Source organism: Bicyclus anynana, unplaced genomic scaffold, assembly GCF_947172395.1.
Source record: "Bicyclus anynana unplaced genomic scaffold, ilBicAnyn1.1 scaffold_29_1, whole genome shotgun sequence".
Classification (NCBI taxonomy): Eukaryota; Metazoa; Arthropoda; class Insecta; order Lepidoptera; family Nymphalidae; genus Bicyclus; species Bicyclus anynana.
In genome coordinates, this window is record NW_026441281.1 from 235,532 (window position 1) to 254,163 (window position 18,632).

The 18,632-nt window shown below is 43.5% G+C and overlaps 2 protein-coding genes across 2 annotated transcripts; one reads left to right on the forward strand and one right to left on the reverse strand.

Annotated features, from left to right (window-relative positions):
• Window positions 1-4,380: 4,380 nt before the first annotated feature.
• Window positions 4,381-5,686, reverse strand: LOC128199831 (uncharacterized). The gene is made up of 2 exons (XM_052891003.1): window positions 5,077-5,686; window positions 4,381-4,391 (listed from the first exon to the last, which is right to left on the reverse strand). The coding sequence occupies exons 1-2, from the start codon at window positions 5,684-5,686 to the stop codon at window positions 4,381-4,383; spliced, it is 621 nt and encodes a 206-aa protein (XP_052746963.1).
• A 924-nt stretch (window positions 5,687-6,610) lies between these two features.
• LOC128199834 (uncharacterized) lies at window positions 6,611-7,798 on the forward strand. Its single transcript, XM_052891008.1, has one exon. The coding sequence runs from the start codon at window positions 6,691-6,693 to the stop codon at window positions 7,735-7,737; it is 1,047 nt and encodes a 348-aa protein (XP_052746968.1). The 5' UTR covers window positions 6,611-6,690; the 3' UTR covers window positions 7,738-7,798.
• Window positions 7,799-18,632: the final 10,834 nt, after the last annotated feature.

Consider the following 18,632-nt stretch of genomic DNA (forward strand, 5'->3'; position numbering starts at 1 on the left):
TGTATGGATTTCCATCTAATTACGATTAAAGATTTTTAGATTTATAATCTTATTTATTTTGCAAATATCCGGACAATCTTTGCTTTTTATGTATAAATTATTCAACATTGACCTTATTTACCCGAAAGTATCATAAAAATCAATATATTCAAACATAGCCCCATCTGGTATAAGTATCACCCTAATTAAAAATCACTCCATTGAGTGATAACTTCTAGGTTTGCTTTATTGTAGTCAAAATTGTTTCTGAGTATTTGGCTCAAATGAATACTAAATGCAACTGTTCTCAAATCTATTAGCTGGATGGGCTAGGTACTTATCCTAACTTTCCATTTTGTTGAATTAGTAACTTTTATTTATTTATTATTTCCTTGTTTTGTTTGTACAAAACACACGTCTATGTTATGGCTTTGCGATCTTTTATTTTGTTCTCAGCTCCACCAAACAAATTCAAGAAAGGAGAGGACGCCAAAACAGCAGACATGCTCTGTGAACAATGTGTGCAAAGGGAGCTAAGGTTTGAATATAACTGTCTGATATACTTTCATCTATACTAATATTATAAATGCGAAAGTAAGTCTGTCTGTCTGTTACGATCAAGATGAATTTTGGTATAATGGTAAATGGGACTTTGGAGCAAAACATTGGGTACTTTTTCATCCTAAAATAAAAATAAAAGGGGTTGAAAGTTTGTATAGATAATCCGTTATTATAGAGTTGTCGTTTTAAAACTTGTTCATAAATCATAAAAAAATAAGAAATATAACGTGATTCAAGAATTTTTATATCTATTTTGACGGCCTCCGTGGCGCAGTGGTATGCGCGGTGGATTTACAAAACGGAGGTCCTGGGTTCGATCCCCGGCTGGGCCGATTGAGATTTTCTTAATTGTGTGGTGGTCACACACACATAGATTGTAAATGAAAATGCTACTTAAGCATTTTCGTAATTATGACGAAGTCAATACGGGCGGTTTGTCGCCAGTCGTTACCTAACCGTTGTAACTGATAGTCAATATAAGTGTTTTATCAGTGGAGCCTACTATTATTTATCACCCATAACCGCTACCCGGCGCCTCCACCACCACTTTTGTACCACTTTAGTACTATTTGGATACTTATATATTTGGGTTTGAGTAAGGTATGTCGTGTCCCGGGTAGCGGTTATGGGTGATAAATAATAGTAGGCTCCACTGATAAAACACTTATATTGACTATCAGTTACAACGGTTAGGTAACGACTGGCGACAAACCGCCCGTATTGACTTCGTCATAATTACGAAAATGCTTAAGTAGCATTTTCATTTACAATCTATGTGTGTGTGACCACCACATCATTCCACCCCCTTTTTTTTTTTTTTTTTTTACAGAAAACGATGTATAGGTAGTATAGGGGTGTTTCATTCTTAACACTATAAGCACAATGCTGACAAAACGTTTCACGAGGAGCATACACTTGTTACACTTAAACTAATGAACTCTGTAAAGCTAACAAAAAAATTAAAACAAAAAAAATATATATATATAAATGACAATGTAAAATTTGTATAAGTGTAATATTATGTAAACAATTTTGTAGAACACCTTCAAATACAATTACTTTAAACAGAATATGGTTTTTACTTTAACATTGCACAACTAATATGTATTTACTTATTCTAGAAAAAATTTTGGTACTACGTGATAAAATATAAATCATTTCTTAAAATTATAAACATGACGAAACAATTAACAATAATGCAACTAAGCATAACGTGCAGGTACGCGGCTGACGCGACCACTGCTCGTTGTTTTGCATTTTACACCGTTGGTATTATAAGGGACCGTACACACTGTGACTTTCTTTTTTAAAATCGGTTCCGTAGTTTTTGACGACATAGTATTTTGGGGATTATCGTTTTCCTCCAAAATATAAGCTGGTTTCAACCGATCTATAGAAACTATAACCTGACGTGTGGGTAATTGGACCTTAAAAACTTTCTCTGTCCTGCTAATTACTCGGTACGGACCGTCGTAAGGCGCTTGGAGAGGCTTACGCACCGCGTCGTTCCTGATAAATACTTTGTCACAAGTGTGTAAATCCTGGTGAACAAAAATTTTTCTCGAGTCTTTATTGACCCTTTTAACAGGTTTTAAATCATTAATTATACTTTTTAATTTGCTTACATAACTAGAGCTATCTAAAATGTTATCCTTACTTATATCATAAAATTCACCTGGCAGCCTAATACTTGTGCCGTATACCATTTCAGCACAACTAACATTAGTGTCTGCCCGTACAGCGGCTCTTAAACCTAGTAAAACGGTTGGTAGTTCTTCTACCCAACTTTTAGTTGACAGTCTAGCCATAAGTGCTGCTTTTAAAGATCTGTGCCACCGTTCTATCATCCCATTACTCTGCGGGTGATAAGCGGTAGTGCGGATCTTTTCAATACCCATAAGATTCATGAGTTGCTTGAAAAGATTACTCTCGAAACAACGACCTTGATCGGAAGTACACTTAAAAAATACTCCGAAACGCGTTATATAGTTTTCATAAAGAGCTTTGGCTACTACTTCAGCTGTGATTTCTTTAATTGGGACAGCTTCTGGCCAACGCGTACCTCTATCTATCATAGTCAAACAGTATCTATATCCCTCGGGTGATGTATTGAGAGGGCCTATTATGTCAATCATTAAGTGACTAAAACGATCTACTTTCTCGAAAGTACCTAAATCGGATACAGTATGCTTTTGAATCTTAGATCGTTGACATGGGATACAGGCCTTAGCCCATCTTCGGATATCTTTATTCATACCTACCCAAAAGTATCTATCTCTAACCATTTTGTTGGTAGCGCGAATACCCGGGTGACTTAAACTATGAATTGCATCGAAAGCGATACGTCTAAAACTTTCCGGTAAGTATGGTCGGGCCTTATTAGTCGATGTTTCGCAAACAACGCAACTATCGGTGCCTGGCATCACGATGTTTTTGTATTGTATTTTTTTCTTTAGTTCGCTTAACTCTTCGTCATCATTTTGTACACGTGCGAGTTCCGTGAAATCAATGACCGTAGGACAAACAATTTCTTCCACGCGGGACAAAGTGTCAGCTACTATGTTATCTAACCCGCTCACGTGGCGTATGTCCGTAGTGAATTCGCTAATGAACATTATCTGTCTAGCTCGCCTAGGTAGCTCTTTCACGCTACCTATCTTTGAAAAAACATAAATTAGAGGTCTATGGTCAGTATACACAATAAAATTACGACCTTCTATCATATATCGAAAGTGAGCTATCGCCGAATAAATGGCTAATAACTCTCGATCATAGGTACTATATTTCCTTTGTGCTTCCGAGAACTTTTTAGAAAAATAAGCAATAGGTTTCCATACGTTACCTTCTCTTTGCTGTAGAACCGCACCCATGCATGACTCTGAAGCATCCGTCATAAGCGCCAAAGGTTTGTCTATCGCAGGATACGTTAACGTCGCGGCGTCACTTAGGCTCTGTTTACACTGCTCAAACTGAGCGTTTGCTGAATCAGTCCAAGCGATTTTTGACTTATCTTTTTTTTTTGTATTCGTTAAATAGCGATCCAACTCAGACTGCTTTTCAGCGGCACCTGGTATGTGTGATCTATAGAAATTTAACATACCTAAAAATCTCCGGAGTTGGTCCACAGTAGCTGGCCTCGGAAACTCGATGATGGCTTTCACCTTCTCGTCGAGTGGACGAATCCCTTCCGTTGTTACTTCATGGCCTAAAAACTCCATTTTTGTCTGTTCGAAACAACACTTTGATATATTCAGAGTAATACCGAACTTCTCTAAGCGACTAAATACTTCCTCTAAATGTTTTCTATGCTCGTCGACGTTGTTACTTGCAATTATTATATCATCTATATACACGAATAAAAAATCTAAGTCTGGGAGTACGCTATGACACATAAAACGCTGAAAACTTTGGCCAGCATTTCGAAGGCCAAAAGGAAGTCTGATGAACTCGAAAGCCCCGAAAGGGGTTGACACAGACGTCTTTTCAATGTCCATCTCGTTAACTGGTATGCAATTGTAAGCTCTGTTTATATCTAACCGTGAAAAAATTTTCTTACCAGCGAGTAAGTACGTGAAATCGCGTAACCTGGGTATAGGGTAACTATCGGGCTTAGTAATAGCATTTAAGCGCCTATAGTCACCACATGGCCTTATCTGCCCATTTTTTTTAAGCACTATATGCAGAGGGCTTGCCCACGCGCTTTTACTGGGTCTGCATATTCCCATTTCGCACATTACCCGAAATTCCTCTTTAGCCTTAGCGTATCGGTCTGGCGGTAACGGTCTTGCTCGACATTGAACAGGCGGACCGTTCGTCTCGATGTGATGACAAACGCTATGCTTAGGAACTTCCTTAAAAGATACCGGTTTAGTTAAATCTGGATATTTAGCTAACAAACTATAATGTGGGTGTTGATTATGAATTGTAGTTATTGAACTTTCCATGCACTGTGACATACTAGCAATAACATTAAAATTTGTTACCTGATCCACTAGTTTCCGTTTACTAAAATCTACCACTAACTTATACTTAGTTAAAAAATCGGCTCCTATTATAGGCTGTCTAACGTCAGCAACTATAAATGTCCACCGAAATGCTCTCCTTAACTTTAAATTTAATACTAAACTATGCAACCCAAATGTCTTAATAGGTGTACCGTTCGCGGCATACAGTCTATAGTCCTCGCACGCTCTATTTTTCTCGCGCACTGCCCACCGGGGTAACACCGACACATTAGCACCACTATCTATTAAAAACCGTAATTTACTGTTTTCGTCAGTTATACACAAGCGGTAATTTATCGATGGGTCACAGCCTCCCGCTGCAGACAGGACCGAAGCTAGTTTTCCGCACTGCCAGTAGGCTGGTTCGATGTCTTCCACGTACACGGTTGAACACATTTGTGTGCTCGGGCTCTAAACTTATAGTGGTAGTAGCAAAGCCAGTCTGGATCTGCCGGTGTCCTCTTCCTGCTACCGCTAGTGTTGCGCGTACGTGGCGCGCCGTGTGACCGTGATCGGCTTCTCCCACCGCTACGCTGGGAATTTTCAATTTTTCTTAGTCGTTCGCCTAGCTTGTGGATCTCCGCTATGACATCTGGAGAATCACTCCTTGCACTCCGTACTGCGGCCACCCCCTGTATAGGCATTGCATTTTCTGTCACCTTGTCTGCCATTCTGGCCAAAGCGTTAATATCGCTTAAACCTGATGCCGTGAGTATTCCTCTCACCCATCCCGGCAAATGGTTTTGCCAAAGGATGGTAAGGGTTTCATCTGTAACTTTGCCACTTGCCAGCTCTTGCATTTTCCTCAGCAACTGCGATGGCTTCTGGTCGCCAAGCTCCATTTCAGATATCAATTTTTGTACCTTTCTATTTTCTGACTCCTCATAAATGTCAAGTAATCTTGTTTTTAATGTATCATATTTACCATTTTCCGGCTGTTTGACTAATATGTCTGTCACTTGTTGTATAACGTCTTTTCCTAATTTCGATATGACAAACTGAAATTTTGCCTCGTCAGACATCTTCTGCGGGTGTAGCACTGCCTCCGCCTGTATGAACCAGTGTCGCGGCAAATCCGTCCAAAATTCAGGAATTCTCGCCGATACAGACACGCCGGAAACTGACACCTCTGGTTGAGCCATTTTAAATTCCAATGTGTGAGTCGTTACGTGTTGCTACCCGTGCAAAATAACCGCTAATAAAACCGAGTCGGGTCACCACTTTTGTACCACTTTAGTACTATTTGGATACTTATATATTTGGGTTTGAGTAAGGTATGTCGTGTCCCGGGTAGCGGTTATGGGTGATAAATAATAGTAGGCTCCACTGATAAAACACTTATATTGACTATCAGTTACAACGGTTAGGTAACGACTGGCGACAAACCGCCCGTATTGACTTCGTCATAATTACGAAAATGCTTAAGTAGCATTTTCATTTACAATCTATGTGTGTGTGACCACCACAATTGGTCCAGGTCTGGCTGGTGGGAGGCTTCGGCCGTGGCTAGTTACCACCCTACCGACAAAGACGTATCTATCATCCAGCTAGCAATGGACAGGCAGAGAACTCTGTAAAAACATGTAAAAAAATGATAAAATGCATTCTATCTGAAGGTAAATGCCAAAAACATGTCAATGAGAAACTCCTTAGTTTTCTTTTTAACTATAGAAATAGTGTACATTGCGCAACAGGGGCCAGTCCGGCTATGCTGATGATAGGTCGGAATTTAAGATCTAGAGTGACGTCACGGACGTGATCGGTGCAAGACAGCGTCCCGCGTTTTATCGCAGTTAAAAATTAAATTACGTGTGTTTAACTACATTTAACAAGTACAGTTTGTGTATAAACTATAAGTGAATAAGTGACATTGTTATCTCAACTAGACTTTACCTGGATACAAGATAAAACGGGATTTCTTTGAATGTGCTAATTTAAAAAAATTTTAAAAAGTGGGTACTTCGCAAGTCCGACATAAATACGAGCAAATTAGTTAACCTTGTATCTGCACAGTGCCATCTAATGCATATACAGTAAAACGGTTGTTTTAAAAAGTAAAAATCAAGAGATAGCAGAATTACGTATCGACGGACATCTGTCGGATATCAGTGATACTTTGAAGAAACTCAGTAGTTATTATATCGATATGCCAAAGTGCAGCGCTTGCGGTCGCTTCTTATCGTCGGCAGGGGCCACTAACTGTACGGGTTGTCAGGGTCTATACCACATGGTCTGCGTGGGACTAGTAGAGAATGGTAAATTACCGAAGCTATGGAAATGCCCTGAGTGCCTAGCAAAACGACCAAAAAAGGGGAATGTTGATACGCCTGTTAAAGCGGCGGAAACCTCTTGCAGTGATGGCGATGAAGCGAGTACGGAACTCGAAATGCAGTCAGATGTCCATGTAGAGATGTCTCAATCGGTGGAATTGGGTCGTGAATTGCGTCTCATCCGGGAACAACTGCAGCATATAAGAAACGAGATCAAGGATTTCCGCTCAGAGTTGAATGAGGTCCGAAGTTCGATTGCTGCCTGTAACCTGCGCGTTGATACTGTGAATGATAGACTTTTGGACATTGAAAAAGAAATTTTAGCCCCATCTAAAAAAAGCAAAGAAATCGAAAAGCTTGAATCCACCGTTGCCAAGCTAAAAGTGGATATAAATGACCGCGATCAGGACCTCCTGCGTGCTGACATAGAGATCACAAATTTGCCGGAAACCCGCGGAAAAAATCCTTGCCATACAGTGGCGGCTGTGGCGGCTAAATTAGGAGTTGCCCTCAGCCAAAATGATATTGTGTTTGCGGAAAGAGTAGGGAAGAAGGACGAAAACAGTTCTGAAGGTAGGGAAGGTGTGCGAGGTCGGCGAATTGTAGCGCGGCTGTCGCGGCCCTCTCTGCGGGATGACTTTCTTCGTTGTGCTCGCACGCGACGCGGAACCATCACGGAAGGTATGGAATATAGCCCTCCTCATAGACGTTTTTACATAAACGAGAGGCTAACTAGAACAAATAAGCACCTATTCTACTTAGTACGAGAAACTGCGAAACAAAAGCAGTGGAAATTCACATGGACAAAACTTGGAAAAATATTCGCCCGCCACGGAGAGGGTAAAGTTGTTCATCAAATAAAGTCCGAATCAGATTTGGAACGGGTTTTTGGAATTCCCGATGTTGGGCCAGTGACAAACTAATGATCAATATATTTCTACCTAAGCTTACGGATATATCTATAAGTATTACTAAGAAAAACTTTATTTAGTATTTATAATACGAGTATTTTTAATATATTACTTTGTTATACATCTGTTGCGTCTGGGATCTTTATCATTGTTTCTTTCAATACAATTCACATTTATTTTTATAAAAGTACAATACAAAGTATACAAGCGGCTAGTTCAGGCATGACTCTATGGTATAACTCCTATATGCATTGCTCTACCAATGTAAAAGAATCCTATATATTTACATTTAATTATAGAAAGTTATTTTATATTTATATATTATCACATACTTATAATAATCCAGCGGTCCGACAGAAACGCTATAAATATATATTTTATTCTGCTGGGTACTTCATTAGAAGGAAAGATGGTTAATACAAAATACTTCAAAGTTGGGCTTTTTAATGCCGGCTCACTAGGAACGCGGCAAGAAGAGTTTATTGCGGCAATGAGTGACATGTCTGTAGATATCATGGCAATAAATGAAACTTGGATCCGCGAAGGAGAAGATAACATTGCACCTATAGTACCGGGATTCAGGCTGCGGCACAAACCTCGTCCAGTCAATGTGAAAGACGGCCGCGGTGGAGGGGTAGGTTTTTACATCAGAAAAAGACTAAGAATTAAAATTTGCGATCATCCTGATCTTAACACGGTAGAGCAAATGTGGTTGGAAATCAAGATAAGTGGTAAGCGTCTTATTATTGGTGTTGCATACAGACCTCCTTGGCAGGACGTAAATGTGTTCTTAGATGCTCTCACTCAGTCGGTCACAGCTCTCTCAGGCTATGATCATACAGTGCTTCTAGGAGACTTCAATATAAATCTTCTCAATATTGCAGACTCTAAAACTATCCTATTTAAGGATTTTATATGTAGCGTAAACCTAACTCAACTAATTGCAGAGCCTACGCATTTTACTGAACACAGCGAGACTCTTATTGACCTTGTTTCTACTGACGCTAAAATCCGCGGGACCTCTGTTAGTCATATTCCAGACCTTGGAAACCATGCCATTGTATCTGTTACTCTCGATTTAAAAAAAGAAAAAATTCCCCCTCGTTGGATAGTGAGCAGGCCCTTAAATGACATCAACATAACCAATTTCAATCAGGATCTAAGTAATATAGACTGGAAAAGTATAACCGTTTTAAATGATTTAAATTGTATGGTATCAGATTTTACTTCTGCTATATTAAAAATAATTAACATCCACGCTCCGACTAAGAAAATTTTAATTAAAGATGGATATTGCCCGTGGATAACATTTACGATAAAATGTATGATTAAATTAAGAAACGAAAGTCATAAAAGATGTAAAGTGACTAAAAAAGATTCACATAAAACTTATTACAAGGATTTTAAAAAACTTGTCATTGAAGCTATGGAGGCTGAAAAACGTGCATACTATAAATATTTTATAAATCGCCACATTAAAGTTCCAAAGCTGATGTGGAAGAATTTTAAGAAACTTTTAGTAATTAATAAGAAAAAAGACGACGAAATTCCACCCGCATTATGTGATCCGGAAATCATAAACAGACATTTTCTTGACATCCCTTTTAAAAGTTCTGCCACAATTTCCACCTATACTTATTTTGAATTCAATAGATTTGGACAAAACACGTTTAATCTGAGAACGGCCACTGAGACAGAAATTATGAAAATTATTCAAGGATTAAAGTCAAACGCGCTAGGGTCTGACCACATCTCGTTAGATATGTTAAAGTTAACACTTCCGCAGAGCCTAAGGTCTATAACAGAAATTATAAACGCATCAATTACATCCTCAACCTTTCCCGACTCTTGGAAAACCGCAATCGTCAGGCCTCTACCTAAAGTTAATACGCCTACTTCCTTGAAAGACCTAAGGCCCATTAGCATACTCCCCTGCCTATCCAAAATCTTGGAAAAGGTGGTGTGTAAGCAAGTAACTGAATACTTGGAGAAAAACAATATCTTACCGGCGATGCAGTCTGGCTTTCGTAAAAATCACAGCACGACTACAGCTATTATAGATGTTATTAATAACATTCTTACAGCTCAAGATCAAGGCATGGCTACAATACTGGTGCTGCTTGATTTTTCGAGAGCTTTCGACTCTATTAATACATCGCTACTCCTATCTAAGTTGTCGTATTATGGGTTTTCTTATAATACCGTGAAATGGTTCGATAGCTATTTTGCAAGTCGGAGTCAACTAGTCCAAATTAATCACACTGATGGGAGACATTTAATCTCTACAACTCTACCCGTTCTCAGGGGCGTTCCACAAGGCTCAATACTCAGTCCAATCCTTTTTGCTCTATTTTCAGCAGATATGGTCAAAAGCATTGAGAACTGCAAGTACCATTGTTACGCTGATGACGTCCAGCTCTACTACTCTTTCCGGCCTCAAGATACACCCGGGGCAGTAGCCAACGTATATCATGATCTAGAGAATATAGCCAAGTGGTCAGACATAAACTCACTTAATCTTAACCCTAAAAAATCTAAATTTATGGTATTAGGCACTAAGCACAAAATAAGGCAAGCTGAAGTCTTTAAACCCAGTTTACATATTAGAGGTGACGCCGTAGAAAGAGTGTATGAGGCACGGAATCTCGGCGTAATATTCGATGAACATTTACATTTCGAAAGCCATGTCAGAAATATAGTAAAACATTGTTTTTATAGGCTAAAACTGCTCTATAAAATGCGCCCCTACCTGAGTGTTGAAGTGCGTATACATTTATGTGAGACATTAGTGTTGTCTAACCTAAACTATGCAGATGCCGCGTATGGACCATGTTTGCTTGCTAGATCAGCCAAGCTTATTCAAAGGGTCCAAAACGCTTGTGCTAGATTCTGCTTTCCAGTGCCTCCCCGTTCCCATGTTAGCCCGTTTTTAAACAACGCTAACATACTGAAGATGGAGGCGCGGAGAAAACTACATTTAGCCACTCTACTATTTGAAGTCATCTCCCTGGTAAACCATTATATCTGTGTTCACAAATAAAATGGGCCGGAGCGGGTAATATGTGTAGGACAAGAGGAGCACCCCGTATTTCATGTCCATTTCATAGGTCTGCCTCGTTTAAGGGGACTTTTAATTATGCAGCCTGCAAAATTTGGAATGATTTACCACCGCCAGTTCGATTATCCAAAACGCTATATTTTTTCAAAAAATTAATTAAAGTATATCTTTTAGAGCTACAAAAAAATTAAACCAATATTTTGCAATACATTTTTTTTTTCTTTATTAGTATCCCCCCCCCCCCCTCTATTTATTATTTATTAATACTCCTAAACTTTTCTTTAAGCTTGGTGATGTAAGATTAATATGTACCTATTATTACTAATCGTATATTATTTTATATAATTTTATTATTTTATAATTATTGTTAGCGACGCCGCAAAAGTATGTCCGATCGGTCCGTGAGCTCACCCTGGGGTCATGCCTGAAAATCAGCACTACAGCTCTCAACTGTAGTATCGAGCTGAGGCAGCGCCCCTTTCAGCTGAATTTCTTTATTATATTATTATACTAAGTACAGACAGAGGAACTTTGTAATTTAAGTAGGTATCTTTAAGTAGTTTGTAAGCTCTGTTAGTATTAGTTTGTAATTTCTTCTTTTTAATTTGTATTTTTTAGCTGAATAAAAGATTTTATTATTATTATCCAAATGAATTAAACTCTCACGCCCAGTACAAAATAAATATATATAAAAGCCAAAGGGAAAATAAATAAACTTACTTAAATACACAAAACAAATAAACTTAAATATATATTACATAAATACATATATGCACCGGGCGGAGGATTCACCCCGGCAGGGAGACCAAACGGCCGGGGGTCAGGGCGACAGGTGGAGAAACCGGCGGACTATCCTAGCCGAGTCCAGCAAGACCGCTTTTTGCATCTTGCCTGCGAGCGAACTGCCACGGAACCCCAGCCGCCTCAGATGGTGAGCGAGGCTGACTGGGATCAAACCGTTGGCAGATATAACGATGGGGATGATTTCAGTGGACTCCACATGCCACATGGCGGTAACCTCGTGAGCCAGATCTAGATATTTACGTTTTTTCTCTGTCTCAGCTCTCACAAGGTTCTCGTCATATGGAATTGTGATGTCCACTAAAAACACCCTCGACTGTGCCCGGTCCAACACCACGATGTCAGGCTTATTCGCAAGAATAGTCCTGTCCGTGATAATGGACCGGTCCCAATAGAGCCGGACTCCGTCGCGTTCAAGCACTGGCACCGGTGTGTACTTGTAATAAGGCAACCTCTGGTCCAGGAGACCGTACGTCAGAGCAAGCTCTTGGTGAAGGATTTTGGCTGCTTGGTTGTGTCTGTGCAGATACTCAGTGTTGGCAAGAGCTGAACAACCCGAAAGGACATGTCTGAGTGACTCGCCGGGATGGCGACAGGCTCGACAGATGTCATGAGTGCCATCCTTCAGAATGTACTTTCGGTAGTTCCGCGTCTTTACCACCTGATCTTGTATCGCAAAAACAAACCCTTCGGTTTCCCCAAAGAGGTCACCGAAGCGCAGCCACTGCACAGACGCTTTTTTACTGACATGGGGCTCATGAAGAGCCTTAAAAAAGCGTCCGTGCAGCTCCTTCCCCTTCCATACGGTCTCCCGGTCAGAGATGCTCTGTACCACTGGTTTTTGCCATTCGCTGTTGGCCAAGGATAGCGGGGTGAGTCCTTTATCACATGCTATGACTTCTGTATGCATCGGGGCCTCCCTTTTCGTCTCGAAGTAGGTCCTGAGGCTGCATATCTCCCGATTGTGCATGGTCTTGGCGCTAAGTAGGCCTCGACCACCACACTTTCGGGGGACATACAATCTCATGACAGACGATTTTGGGTGATGCATACGATAGAGAGTCATAGTCGTGCGGACCCTTCTATCCAGGACGTCTAATTCGGTCTGAGTCCATCTGAGCACGCCAAAGGTGTACATGAGAACAGGCATGACCCAGCCGTTATAAGCTCGAATCTTATTGGCGCCCGACAAATAACTTTTACAGATCTTTGTCAGACGTCGATAAAAACCCTCGCAAACTGACTGTTTCATGTCCGCCTCTTGCACCCCTATAGATTGTGACATGCCCAGATACCGGTAAGATTCAGTTTCAGAAAGGGTCTTGATGTTAAGCAGGTCAGGATTGATCCCGACTGTGTGAGTGACCTGACCCCTCTCCACATGCAAGACCGCACACTTGTCTAGTCCCAGCTCCATTCTGATGAAATTACTGAATCCCGTGGTGAGATTCAGTAATTCCTGCAGTCGGGTAGCATTGGGCGCTAGCAGTTTGAAGTCGTCCATGTAGAGAAGGTGAGGCACTTTTGTCCCTCCTCTCCGAAACTGAAAGCCTGTCCCCGAACCCTCTAGTAATGTACTGAGAGGATTCAAGGCCAAGCAAAACCATAGTGGACTCAGACAGTCACCCTGGAAGATACCCCGGCGTATCCTAATCCGGTCATCGGCAGCCGCCAACCGCTCGCCATGGAGACAAAGGATCGTGCTCCATTGCCCCATACATGACCGGAGGAAGTCTTGAACTGTACAATCGATTTTGTACAGCTCAAGGACCCTCAAGAGCCACGAATGAGGCACCGAGTCGAATGCCTTTTTATAGTCAATCCAGGCTGCGGCAAAATTCCGGCGGTTGCGCTTGACCAATTGGCCCGCGACAGAGTCGATGAGAAGGAGCTCCTTGGTACCACGACTACCACCCCGACATCCGTTCTGAGCCCCAGACATGATGTTATTATCGTCTACATGACGAGTTATCTTAGAGCTCAGAACGGATGTCAGTGTCTTATAGATGGTAGTAAGACACGTGATGGGGCGGTATTTTGAGGGATCTACGGTGTCGGTGGTCTTTGGAGCTAAATGAGTGATCCCGGTGGTGAAAAGGTTCGGGAGTGTCCCTTGCTCGAGAGCCTCTTGGAATTGGCGAGCCAAGGTGACATGGCAAGTCGAGAACGCCTTCAGCCAGTAGTGATGCAGTCCGTCGGGCCCCGGACTTTTCCAGTTCGCGGCCCGCCTTACTGCACCAACTACATCCTCCGTAGAGATGGCGACTGGGTTCATCGGCCTGATTGCGGCACATGTCTCCTCTATCGCCGAAATCCAAGGACCCTCATCGTGCTCTACCTCTCTTGACCATATGTTTCGCCAAAAAGCGATAAGGTCAGCCGGATTCGGCTGTGGAGAGGTAGAACAGACTGCAGGACACTCCAATCTGTTGTAGAACCTTTTCTGATCACTCGAGAAAAGACGATTTTGCTGAAATCGCTCAACTCTTTCCGAGTATCGTCGTATGCGGTTCCCCCATGCAGCGATTTTCTGCTTCAGGTCGTCGATGCGCTCCGTCAGTTTTAGGGTTATGTCCGGCTGATCCAGCCTAACCCCGAGCCCGTTAAAGGCTATTCTGACGGAGCGCACAATCCTTGGCCTTCTATTGCCCAACCTGAAGCATAGCAGTCTGCCAATGAGGCCTCTGGCAAGGGTGATACGGCGTTCTATCCTTCTCTTCCAGGCTGATGTTATTAACAGAACGCCCCGGGCGTCCAGGTTCCTTGGTTTTGATACCAATGAAACGGTGGACGGTTAGGGCTGCCCCGAAAAGGATAGAAGCCGTATCATCCAGACCAGTGCTGCCCGCCAGATGTTGGGGCAGCATTTTGTTGACAGCCTCAATGACATCCCGCGTCGCTATATTTAGCGCAATACGGGAGAGCCGCGGACGATTCTCTAGAGGAGCATTACGGATTTCAGCAATCGTCTCTTCTAGGATCCTTCTCATCCGCTCTAAATCAAGGGAGACGGTTCCCTCAGTGTCCTCCTCCTCTGCATGCAAATCTTGGGACATAGGTTCAGTCTCTTCGCGGACAGGCGCCGCCGGTGAGACGATTTGCTCTGCAGAAGAGGTTGGCACTTCGGGAACAGCCTCACGTCGTAATCGTTCGAGCTCGGTCGCGTTGAAGATGTTAGAACGCTGAATAAACCGAGCTCGATCTGCTAGGTTCTGTTCGGTGACAGTTAAGTGCGGCTCAAGCAGCAAGAACTCGCGGTACATTGCTGCTCGGTAGCCAGTCCGTCCGGTTTCTCCCCCTGTAGCCCTGTAGTACGCGCGCATGACATTTTTGTTCATGTCGCATGTCCATTTCATGCGCCGTACGCCACCAGCGGCGGGCTCTGAAGATTGGGCCCTAATGGATCCTGTCAGAGCCAAGCCCTCTGGTGGAGATGATGGATGTGCCGACCGGTCAGGTGGTAGTGCCGGTCGACGAGTTTGGCTGGCGGCTCGCATGCTGCCACGTCCAGCGCCAGCCCCAGACGCGCCCTGGCGACCCCCAGGTAGCGGCCCTATACGCGCATCATTATTATCCATCATCATATTTAGGGGGAGGGGTGAGTGGTGATTACATCACTCGGGGTCCACTCATGTCCCCGAGGAGGCTAGTATTTTACGAGCCAGCTAGCTCTGCGGAGAACCAGAAGATGTTAGTTGGTTCTCCGATGTCCCTTAGTCGCCTCTTACGACACCCTCGGGATATTATTATTATTATTATTATTATTATTATTATTAGATTGGATTTAATTTTACCGCCTAAGCAATTTGATAAACAAGACAAGCCAACATTAAATCAAAGTCGTAATTTTATTGTAGGTGAAACTGTTTGGGCTAAATGGTCTATTGCGAAAAAAGGTATCTGGTGCGTGGGCGTAGTTAAAAAAATTATAGGATCGCGAATGTTACAAATTTACTTTGAAGATTATAAGACAAATTGTAACAGGCATATTGACCAGGTCAGAAAATATACTGGAAGTGATGTAAACTTAGATGATTGTCTACAAACGCCTCATAGTTCAGTTACGCCATTTTCACCGCATCCGTCAGTCCCCGCGCCGTCGCTTACTGAGCCACCGGCTTCTGGACCGGCATCTCCGCCCCCTCCTGACATTGCTGTGGTGGAGGAGAGGGACTTGCAGGTTCAGACAGGCAGTAGTCCTTCTGCCGCTGAAAATGAAGGACAAGACCTTACGGACCAAAGAGAAACGGTTGGCGAAAAAGGGGCGGAGCCTGGGGAAGACAAGTTGTACGTACCAGGTTCCGATTTAGTTAATGAGCCAATTAGTTCTGACAGTTCTAATTCCGATGTCTGGCGATCTACTCGTAGAAGAGTTAGAAAACGTATAGATTATAGGCAGTATTTTAAGTAATTAAACAAAAAAATACCCGTTATGTATATATTGTTCCAGGTTTCCAAACTAGTGTTGGAGGGATGTAGTATATAACGAGTGTCAATTCATTGTGTCATCAGTAATAAACTAGCTACCGAGCAAGACTGTCTTTCACTCGCACCTTACCGATATACCAGATGACCAATCCTCTTCTGTCTCGTCCAATCTTCTTTCCCAGCCTTCGGAGTTGAAGTCATCGAGAAGCGCCTTCGTCCTCTCCGTTAGGTGATTAAGCCTGTTTTTGAGTAGGGGGCAGCGCGTCCTCTGAAACTTTTTCCTCAGTACTCTGTTCTCCTTGATCATGTCACAAATAAAGCCAGGAGTCTTGGAAGTTTTGCCAGGGGGAAGGGGGATTGACGCCTCCTGCATGGCAGTTTGTATTCTGTTGGTGATCTTCATCGTGAAGTTGTCCACATCCCCCCTCGTGTGGATGGGGTAATTTGGGGTCTCTTCGTCAAGAATGGCCTTGAAACGGTCCCAATCTATACGTGTCCGGCGTACAGGAGTTGTTGCCTTGACGGGGGTCGCCGTCGCCATCAGGGTCATTATGACCGGTTGGTGGTCCGATTGGACTTCGTCCTCAAGGACAGTCAGAGTCATATTCTGCCCCACCTCTTTGTGCACTACGACATCCAGAACGTCAGGACTGAAATCGCTCCGGTGCGGAAAATAAGTCGGGGAATCGGGTCCGGACACAGTGAACCCTTTGTCCTCAGCTAGGTCCAGTAGTTTCTTTCCATTTCGGTAGGTGACACTGGAGTTTCAGGCAGGGCTCTTGCAGTTCCAATCCCGCTATGGTCGGGACGGTTGAGTCCAGAAGAGTCAGAACGTCTGCTGTATCCAAATTTCAGCCTGGTCGGAGATAGCTGGAATAGATTCTGAGAGGCACCCTGTCATTGCAGATCTCCACCCCAAGGGCACGCATTTTGAAGAGCTTCTCTGGGGGCAGCGCCTGGTGTGGGATGTTCCTCTTAATGAGTACTATAAGTCCTCTAATCGGGTACTGGCCTGAGGTTTCGTCTTCTCTATAGACGAAAAAGCCCGGGACCTTGAATTTCACTGTCGTGGATAGTTGGGTTTCATTTATTAGAACCACCTCAGGGTTGTAATCTTTGATGAGCTGAATTAGAAGTGTGCGCTTTTGATACACGCCACAGGCATTCCAATACATAGCTTTAAGATGCAGCATTTGGAGTTATGATTTTGGTAATAGCCTCGAGTATCGCCTGTTTCGGGTCTCGCCCTTCCCGAATGGCCGATATGATGGCGTATAGTGTCAACTAGCATAAGTCTAGTTTCGGCCCCTCAGTCTTCTCGGTTGTCGGTGGAGGCTTATTCTGATGGGAGGTGGAAGTGGAGGGTCCAGCAGCGAACACCGGGTCACTTTCATAGTTCCCTTCTTTCATTTTTTCAGCGGGTTTCTTGTCCTTGGGGTTGGGCTGAGCTCTTGGCCTAGGATCATTTGCGGGGGTCCGAATGACCGAGCCCTGGTTCGGTTCTTCGTACCTTCCTGGTTGTTCCGTCTGAGTCTCTGTTTGATGGTTTCTCGGACGCCTGGAGGATGTAACCGCCACGGTGCTCGCCCTCTTGTTTCGTGCCTCTTTTTGAAAGGCTGGGCAAAAAAGGTTCCTCTAGGGGTTGGGAGCAGTTTCTCGCACTGTGCTCCCCACCGCAGCGCACGCATGCCTATGTTCTGTGACAGTGGTGCGAGGAATGCCTGAATTTTTGGCATCTGTGGCATTAGGCGGGCCCTTTTCGCCCCCGCCACGCTTCGATGCGCACACCTGGCATGCACATTATTTCTTTTACCTCGTAGATTCTGGGCGTGAGGTCAGGTGTCCTTTTCATTATGGCCAGGAATATACAACCGGGCCTACCACTCCTAGCCCTAATGTACCTGACGTATTCAGGATCAAAGCCTTGTTGGCTGAGGTCTTCCTTGATTTCTTCAGGATTGGTGTCTGCGGGTAGTCCTCTGATCGCTACTTTTACTGCTCTTTCCGATGGCAGTGAGTACGAGAACCATGATATTCTGGTCTGTTTCTCGAGGTTTAAAAGGTATCTCTCGATTACCCTATATTCCATTTCCTCCAGGGGGGTGAATTTGACCACGGTTCCAAATGGACGTGCATTTGGGGCGTACCCAAGGGTCTTCTTTAACTCTCTGAAGTGGAAAGCCCAGTCAGGCAGGTGTTCCACAAGCAGAGGTGGGTATCTGGGCTTCCGTTGCGCTTGTTGTGCCGGATTTGGCTGGTTTGTCTGCTGGTTGTCGGTAGCGTAAGTATTTGTGGACCTCGGAGGGGATGTGGATCCCAGGCAATTTGCGTACGACACCCTTGGCGGCGGCCTTTGTTGTCGAGACGGTGAACCGTCGTCGCTCATTTGAACAGGTGAGGGCGGGCGACTATAGGCTGCTTTTGTGGCCTCTTGGAAGTTCACCGGGTCGTCCACTTGTGGGTTGAGTGGCGGTGGCGGGAGAACTAGGAGGTCGCTTTGGCCATATCGTTGGCGCTTAGTTTCTATAACGATTTCCTCTTCGTCTTCGGAGTCCTCCCTCGGACGTCTCTGGTACAACACCGCCGCTTTACCTGCGACGGTAGGGGTTGCTCCATGAGC

Coding starts and splice junctions, on each gene's coding strand:
- LOC128199834 (XM_052891008.1), top strand. CDS start 6,691: ATGCCAAAGTGCAGCGCTTGCGGTCGCTTCTTATCGTCGGCAGGGGCC.
- LOC128199831 (XM_052891003.1), bottom strand. CDS start 5,686: ATGGCTCAACCAGAGGTGTCAGTTTCCGGCGTGTCTGTATCGGCGAGA.